Below are 8,996 nucleotides of genomic sequence, written 5' to 3' on the forward strand. Positions count from 1 at the left end.
GTCTGTGCGTTCTCCCCGTGACCTGCGTGGGTTTCCTCCCACACTCCAAAGACGTACGGGCTTGTACGTTCAGCAGTAAAATTGTAAATTCTCGCTAGTGGGTTGCAGGGTAGTGTTAGTGTGTGCGGGCAACGCTGGTCGGCGCGGACTCGGTGGGACGAAGGGCCTGTTTCCGCGGTGTATCTGTAAACTAAACTAAACTGAAACTGAGGTGGACAAAAATGCTGGAGAAACTCAGCGGGTGAGGCAGCATCTGTGGAGCGAAGGAATAGGCGACGTTTCGGGTCGAGACCCTTGAAGGGTCTCGACCCGAAACGTCACCTATTCCTTCAGTCTGATGAAGAAGGGTCTCAACCCGAAACGTCACCTATTCCTTCGCTCCATTGATGCTGCCTCACCCGCTGAGTTCCTCCAGCATTTTCGTCTTACCTACGATTTTTTCCAGCATCTGCAGTTCTTTCTTAAACCAAAGCCAAGATGCTTGTGTGTAGGAAGGAACTGCAGATGCTGGTTTAAACCGAAGGTGGACGCAACAAAACTGGCGTAACTCCGCGGGACAGGCGGCACCTCTGGAGCGAAGGAACGGGTGACGTTTCGGGTCGGGACCCTTCTTCTTCGGAGACTGAGACTGAGAGTCCCCGAATTCGGATCTCGACCCGAATCGTCACCTATTCCCCTCCCTTTAATCGGTGACCTTTTGGGTCGAGACCCTTCTTCAGTCTGCCCGACCCACTGAGTTCCTCCCGCACTTTGAGATTCCAGCATCTGCGGTGTCTCTGTGTCTCCAGCGACTCTCGTTAACCTAATTTGAGTTCTGTATTCCTGCTGGAGGCTATTTTAAGCTCCTGGCTACATTCTATCTATCACTCTGTGATATCCATGCAGAATGGTGGCACGATTAATATAAAACTGTCACCAGACCGTCCGTCACCTCCTCTCAAGATTGTTTTTGAGCCCAGCTTTAGTATATTGTGTACAAAGTTTAAAGGAGATGTGCGGGGCAGGTTTGTTTTACACAGAGGGTGGTGGGTGCCTGGAACGCGCTGCCAGGGGTGGGGGGGTGGAGGCAGATACGATAGTGGTGTTTAAGAGGCTTTTAGACAGGAACGTGGATATGCAGGATAATGGATCACATGCAGGGAGAGGGGGGTTAGTTTAACCTGGTGTCATGTCCAGCATGGCCATAGTGGGCTGAAGGGCCTGTTCCTCCATTACTGTTCTATGTTCATTTGATGTATTCATTTAATTTGTTGGTGTGCGTGCGTGTGTGTGTGTGTGTGTGTGTCTCTGTGTGTGTGTGCGTGTCTCTGTGTGTGTGTGTATACCTGCGTGTGTGTGTGTGCGTGTGCGTGTGTGCGTGTCTCTGTGTCTGTGTGTGCGTGGGCGTGTCTGTGTGTGTGCGTGTCTCTGTGTGCGTGTGTCTGTGTGTGTGTCTCTGTGTGTGTGTCTGTGTGTGTGTGTGTGTGTGTGCGTGTCTGTGTGTGTGTGTGTGTGTGTGTGTGTGTGTGCGTGTGTGTGTGTGTGTGTGCGTGTGTCTGTGTGTGTGTGTGTGTGTGTGCGTGTGTGTGTGTGCGTGTGGTGTGTGTGTGTGTGCGTGTGTGTGTGTGTGTGCGTGTGTCTGTGTGTGTGTGTGTCTGTGTGTGTGTGTGTGTGTGTCTGTCTGTGTGTGTGTGTGTGTGTGTGTGTGTGTGTGTGTGTGTGTGTGTGTGTGTCTCTGTGTGTGTGTGCGTGTCTCTGTGTGTGTGTGCGTGTCTGTGTGTGCGTGTCTGTGTCTGTGTGTGTGTGTGTGTGTGTGTGTGTGCGTGTCTGTGTGTGTGTGCGTGTCTGTGTGTGTGCGTGTCTGTGTGTGTGTGTGTGTGCGTGTGTGTGTGTGTGTGTGTGTGTGTGTGTGCGTGTGTCTGTGTGTGTGTGTGTGCGTGTCTCTGTCTCTGTGTGTGTGTCTCTGTGTGTGTGTGTGTGCGTGTCTCTGTGTGTGTGTGTGTGTGTGTGTGTGTGTTGCTACTGGCAGTGTGGGGCTGGTATCTGGGCCGGATGTTCCTGTGTTTGGTGTGTGGGCCGGCGTTGATCACAGCTGCTGATGTGCCTCCCACAGGCCGGCCGGGCTGTCTGGATGCCTCAAACAGTACTGCACTGCCAGCTCCTCGTACTCCCAACGCTGGACACAGTCCACAACACCCTGTCACCCATGGCGAATGATTTAAAGCCAGCGCCACTTCACAGTGTGGGTGGGGGGAGGGGGAGAGCGGGCTTGTATTCACTGGAGTTTAGAAGGATGAGGGGGAATCTTATAGAAACATATAAAATTATAAAAGGACTGGACAAGCTAGATGCAGGAAAAATGTTCCCAATGTTGGGCGAGTCCAGAACCAGGGGCCACAGTCTTTTAGAATAAAGGGGAGGCCATTTAAGACTGAGGTGAGAAAAAACGTTTTCACCCAGAGAGTTGTGAATTTGTGGAATTCCCTGCCACAGAGGGCAGTGGAGGCCAAGTCACTGGATGGATTTAAGAGAGAGTTAGATAGAGCTCTAGGGGCTAGTGGAGTCAAGGGATATGGGGAGAAGGCAGGCACGGGTTATTGATAGGGGACGATCAGCCATGATCACAATGAATTGCGGTGTTGGCTCGAAGGGCCGAATGGCCTCCTCCTGCACCTGTTTTCTATGTTTCTATGAGTGGGAGGAGGGGAGGGGTCACAATGACATGTGATAGGAGAAGAATTAGGCCATTCAGCCCATCAAGGTAGAGGGAGGGGGTGTTGCAATGAACCGTAGATACCGGAATCCTGAGCAAAGCACAGAGTGCTGGAGTAACTCAGCGGGTCAGGCAGCATCTGTGGAGAACATGGATAGGTGACGTTTCACAGAGTGCTGGAGTAACTCAGCGGGTCAGGCAGCATCTGTGGAGAACGGATAGGTGACGTTTCATGGATAGGTGACGTTTCGGGTCAGGATCCTCCTTCAGTCCTGAAACGTCACCTATCCATGTTCTCCACAGATGCTGCCTGACCCGCTGAGTTACTCCAGCACTCTGTGAAACGTCACCTATCCATGTTCTCCACAGATGCTGCCTGACCCGCTGAGTTACTCCAGCACTCTGTGAAACGTCACCTATCCATATTCTCCACACATGCACACACACACACACCTGACCACACTGACAAACTCACAGCACTCTGTGAAACGTCACACTACACACACACACTCCACAGATGCTGCCACACCCCGCACAGTTACACCACACACTCACACACACACACGTCACCTATCCATATTCTCCACAGATGCTGCCAGACCCGCTGAGTTACTCCAGCACTCACACACACACACAACACACCTATCCATGTTCACACACAGATGCTGCACACACCCACACACAGTTACTCCAGCACACTGTGAAACGTCACACTATCCATGTTCACCACAGATGCACCACACACACCACTGAGTTACACCAGCACACACTGTGAAACGTCACCTACACACATGTTCTCCACAGATGCTGCCTGACCCGCTGAGTTACTCCAGCACTCTGTGAAACGTCACCTATCCATGTTCTCCACAGATGCTGCCTGACACGCTGAGTTACTCACAGCACTCACACAGACACACAAACGTCACACACCAGATCCACACACACCACACACACATGCTGCACAGACCCACTGAGTTACTCCAGCACTCGTGTCTATCTAAACTAAACTGTCTCTGGGGGAGACACACACACACACACACACACACACACACACACACACACACGCACACATACACACACACACACACACACACACGCCCACACACACACAGACACACACACACAGACACACACACACACACACACGCCATGAATCACGGTGTGATCTCGCTGACGTATATTAGATGTGTTGCCACACCCACTAGTGGCAGCAAAGGTTACAGGAGCAGTCCGGAGCGAGCTGGGGAAAGCACGTCATCGGTGAACACTGGTGCAAGTGTGCTGGACTGAGTCATGCGCGCGGGTGGGTGACTGGTGCCCGACTCTGACTCCAGTCTACATGCTGTGTTTATGTGTGTGCCTGCTCTCACATTGCCTCCCCGCATATAGCCTTCCCGTCATATCCTGTATTCATTTCCACACAATACTACTTACTGCAACTCCTTGGATCCAATCCAAAGCTGGTTTACAATAAGTTCGGTTTAGTTTATGTTAAAACAAGAACTGCAGATGCTGGAAAAATCCAAGGTGGACAAAAATGCTGGAGAAACTCAGCGGGTGAGGCAGCATCTATGGAGCGAAGGAATGGGTGACATTTCGGGTCGAGACCCTTCCTCAGACTGATGTGGGGGTGAGGGGAGGGGGACGGGAGGAAGAAAGGAAGAGGTGGAGACAGAGGGCTGTGGGAGAGCTGGGAAGGGGAGGGGAAGGAGGGAGAAAGCAGGGACTACCTGAAATTGGAGAAGTCAATGTTCATACCGCTGGGGTGTAAACTACCCAAGCGAAATATGAGGTGCTGCTCCTCCAATTTGTGGTGGGACTCACTCTGGGCCATGGAGGAGGCCCAGGACAGAAAGGTCGGATTGGGAATGGGAGGGGGAGTTGAAGTGCTGAGCCACCGGGAGATCAGGTTGGTTAATGTGAACCGAGCGGAGGTGTTGGGCGAAGCGATCGCCAAGCCTACGCTTGGTCTCACCGATGTAGAGCAACTGACACCTAGAGCAGCGGATGCAATAGATGAGGTTGGAGGAGGTGCAGGTGAACCTCTGCTACACTCTGTCGTTTAGTTTATTGTCCCGTGTACCGAGGTACAGTGAAAAGCTTTTGTTGCGTGCTAACCAGTCAGCGGACAAACGACACATCGTCTTGGATAGAGTGGATAACAGAGACGATGTGTCTACCGGTGGGAGAGTCCAGGCCATTCGGCCCATAATGTCTGTACTGAACACGACAACAAGATGTTTAAGAGAGAACTGCAGATGCAGGAAAACGCGAAGGTAGACAAAAATGCTGGAGGAACTCAGCAGGTGCGGCAGCATCTGTGGACCCTCTGACCAAGAGCTAGATAGGGCTCTTAAAAATAGCGGAGTCGGGATATGGGGAGAAGGCAGGAACGGGCTACTGATTGGGGATGATCAGCCATGATCACATTGAATGGCGGTGCTGGCTCGAAGGGCCGAATGGCCTCCTCCTGCACCTATTGTCAATAAAGAAATTCCTCCTTGCCTCCATTCTAAAAGAACATCCTTTAATTCTGTTTGCTGTGCCCTCTGGTCCTAGGCTCTCCCACTAGTGGAGAGTCTAGGACCAGAATGGCAGTGCTGGCTCAAAGGGCCGAATGGCCTCCTCCTGCACCTATCTTCTATGGAAACATCCTCTCCATGTCCACTCTATCCAAGCCTTTCACTATTCTGTAAGTTATAATAATAATAATAATAATAAATTTTATTTATGGTTGCCTTTCAAGAGTCTCAAGGACACCTAAATAAAGTGTCTTGCAGCACGGAAACGGGCCCTTCGGCCCATCACGTACGTTCTATATCATCTTTTCTTGTTGTGTTGGACAGGTGGGTGCAACCGGAACAGGCTCGGCGATGAGTGGACTTCTGAAGCGCAAGTTTGTGGAGGTGGACGTGGACCCGTGTTGCTCCTCGTCGTCATCCTCGCCCTCCTCCTCCTCCTCCTCTTCATCTTCCTCATCATGCTCTTCATCCTCTTCCTCCGCCTCGTCCTCCGCTTGCTACTCCCCCTCGTCCTGGGACTCTGACGATGACGAGAGTGGGGGTGAGACCTGGTCGACCCGTCGCCACGCGGACTTCCCCTCCGTTCTGTTCACACGTGAGTGCCTGCGGGAAGCAACTGCAGACGTTGGTTTAACTGTGTGTCATGTTGTCACTTGCGGGCGGAGCACCAAGGCAAATTCCTTGTATGTGAACACTTGGCCAATAAACTTATTCATTCATTCATTAAACCAAAGATAGACACAAAACGCTGGAGTAACTCAGCGGGACTGGGCAGCATCTTTAGTTTAATTTAGATACGACCCACCCATTCCGCGCTGGCCAGTAACCCGCGCACGCTATCAATAGACAACAGGTGCAGGGGAGGCCATTCGGCCCTTCGAGCCAGCACCGCCATTCAATATGATCATTGCTAATCATCCCCAATCAGTACCCCGTTCCTGCCTTCTCCCCATATCCCCTGACTCCGCTATCTTTAAGAGCCCTATCTAGCTCTCTCTTGAAAGCATCCAGAGAACCGGCCTCCACCGCCCTCTGAGGCAGAGAATTTCACAGACTCGCCACTCTCTGTGTGAAAAAGTGTTTCCTCGTCTCTGGATCCTGCACACACTAATGACAATTTACATGTAATTTAGTTTAAGAAGAAACTGCAGATGCTGCAAAAATCGAAGGGTCTGAAGAAGGGTCTCGGCCCGAAACGTCACCCATTCCTTCGCTCCATAGATACTGCCTCACCCGCTGAGTTTCTCCAGCACTTTTGTCTACCATAGTTTAGATTAGATTAGATTAGTTTAGTTTGGATTGGATTAGTTTAGTTTAATGATACACAGTGGGAACAGGCCCTTTGGCCCACCGATTCTGTACTGACCAGTGATCCTTGCACATTAACACTATCCTACCCACACACTAGGGAACAATTTTTACATTTACACCGAGCCAATTAACCTACAAACCCGCACGTCTTTGGATTGTGGGAGGAAAACGAAGATCTCGGAGAAATCCCACGGGGAGAATGTACAAACTCCGGAAAGACAGCACCCGTAGTCGGGATGGAACCGGGGTCTCTGGCGCTGTAAGGCAGCCACTCTACTGCGCCACCATGACAAAAATAATAGGTGCAGTAGGCCATTCGTCCCTTCGAGCCAGCACCGCAATTTTCTGCCTCAGAGGGCGGTGGAGGCCGGATCTCTGGACACTTTCAAGAGAGAGCTAGATCGGGCTCTTAAAGATAGCGGAGTCAGGGGGATATGGGGAGAAGGCAGGAACGGGGTACAGATTGGGGATGATCAGCCATGATCCCAATGAATGGCGGTGCTGGCTCGAAGGGCCGAATGGCCGACTCCTGCACCTATTGTCTACTGTCTATTTCTGCTCACAAGCGTTTCTTGAGGCCCTCTGAGGGAGCGCTGTATGTGTATGTATGTATTGTTAGATCTATGCACCACTGTATGTAGCATGTTAGTACCTGCTCTGATGTAAAGCACTTTGGGCAATAAGAGTTGTTTTTAGGTACACAAAAAATCTGGAGAAACTCAGCGGGTGCAGCAGCATCTATGGAGCGAAGGAAATAGGCGACGTTTCGGGCCGAAACCCTTCTTCAGACTGAGAGAGAGCTAGATCGGGCTCTTAAAGATAGCGGAGTCAGGGGATATGGGGAGAAGGCAGGAACGGGGTGCTGATTGGGGATGATCAGTACAATCAATCTTTCAAAGGCTTTCAAAGTACAATCAAGTTTTCTAAGTGAGTTAGTTACTCCACTGAGAGTTGTTTTTAAATGTGCTTTCAAAATAAACTTGACTTGACTTGACGTTGTGTGTGTTTGCCCCTGTAGCGGTGCCCATTCTGAAGCGGGCAAGGCGGGCGAGGAATTGCCGGGTGCAGTTTGACCAGGTGGTGGTGTTCTACTTTGCCCGGTGCCAGGGCTTCACCAGCGTGCCCAGCCAGGGCGGTTGCACCCTGGGCATGGCCCAGAGACACAGCTCGTGCCGGCAGTACACGTTGGCGGAGTTCGCCAGGGAGCAGGAGATGGTCCACGCGCAGAAGATCAAGGCGCTCCTCAAGGAGCAGAAGCTGAACGCACGGAGGCTGCAGGTACGCACAACGTTGGCCCTCTTCACAAGTTCCAGTATCGGGCCATTCGGCCCTTCAAAGGGTGGTGGGTGGGTGTATGCGACAAGGAGGTTGTTGAGGCAACGTTTAAGAAATTAGGCATGGATAGGACAGGTTTTCATACAGGTCAGGACTTTCATATGAAGAAAGGCTGGATAGACTCGGCTAGTACTCGCTAGAATTTAGAAGATTGAAGGGGGATCTTATAGAAACTTACAAAATTCTTAAGGGGTTGGACAGGCTAGATGCAGGAAGATTGTTCCCGATTTTGGGGAAGTCCAGAACAAGGGGTCACAATTTAAGGATAAGGGGGAAGTCTTTTAGGACCGAGATGAGAAAAACATTTTTTTTCACACAGAAAGAGTGGTGAATCTGTAGAACTCTCTGCCACAGAAGGTAGTTGAGGCCACAGTTCATTGGCTATATTTAAGAGGGTTAGATGTGGCCCTTGTGGCTAAAGGGATCAGGGGGTATGGAGAGAAGGCAGGTACAGGATACTGAGTTGGATGATCAGCCATGATCATATTGAATGGCGGTGCAGGCTCGAAGGGCCGAATGGCCTACTCCTGCACCTATTTTCTATGTTTCTACACGTAATTTAGCTTAAGAAGAAACTGCAGATGCTGGAAAAATCGAAGGTAGATAAAAAGGGTCTGATGAAGAGTCTCGACCCAAAATGCTGTCTCACCCGCGGAGTTTCTCCAGCATTTTAGTTTAGATTAGATTAGATTAGTTTAGTTTGGATTGGATGTTTAGTTTAGTGATACACAGTGGATACACAAATGGCCTACTCCTGCACCTAATTTCTATGTTTCTATGTTTGGAGGGAAATGGACCAAACGCAGGCAGGTGGGGCTAGTGTAGATGGGACATGTTGGGCAAGTTGGGCCGAAGGGCCTGTTTCCACACTGTATCACTCCATGTCTACTCCGCCATTCAATCATGGCTGTTCTATCTCTCCCTCCTAACCCCATTCTCCTGCCTTCTCCCCATAACCCCCGACACCCGTACTAATCAAGAATCTATCTATCTCTGCCTTAAATATATCCATTGACTTGGCCTCCACAGCCATGTGTGGCAAAGAATTCCACAGATTCACCACCCTCTGGCTAAAGAAATGTCCTCCTCGCCTCTTTTCTAAAGCTACGTCCTTTAATTCTGAGGCTGTGCCCTCT

General features: G+C 50.8%; 1 protein-coding gene across 1 annotated transcript in view; it reads left to right on the plus strand.

The window, feature by feature from the left end:
- Positions 1–5,431: 5,431 nt before the first annotated feature.
- Positions 5,432–8,996, plus strand: part of csrnp1b (cysteine-serine-rich nuclear protein 1b) — a 6,535-nt gene continuing 2,970 nt past the window's right edge. Inside the window, exons 1-2 of the mRNA XM_055666127.1 lie at positions 5,432–5,809; positions 7,544–7,803. Coding sequence (XP_055522102.1) covers positions 5,566–5,809; positions 7,544–7,803 — 504 coding nt within the window. The 5' untranslated portion in view covers positions 5,432–5,565. The remainder of the gene's footprint in view (positions 5,810–7,543; positions 7,804–8,996) is intronic.

Source organism: Leucoraja erinacea, unplaced genomic scaffold, assembly GCF_028641065.1.
Source record: "Leucoraja erinacea ecotype New England unplaced genomic scaffold, Leri_hhj_1 Leri_195S, whole genome shotgun sequence".
Lineage (NCBI taxonomy): Eukaryota > Metazoa > Chordata > Chondrichthyes > Rajiformes > Rajidae > Leucoraja > Leucoraja erinaceus.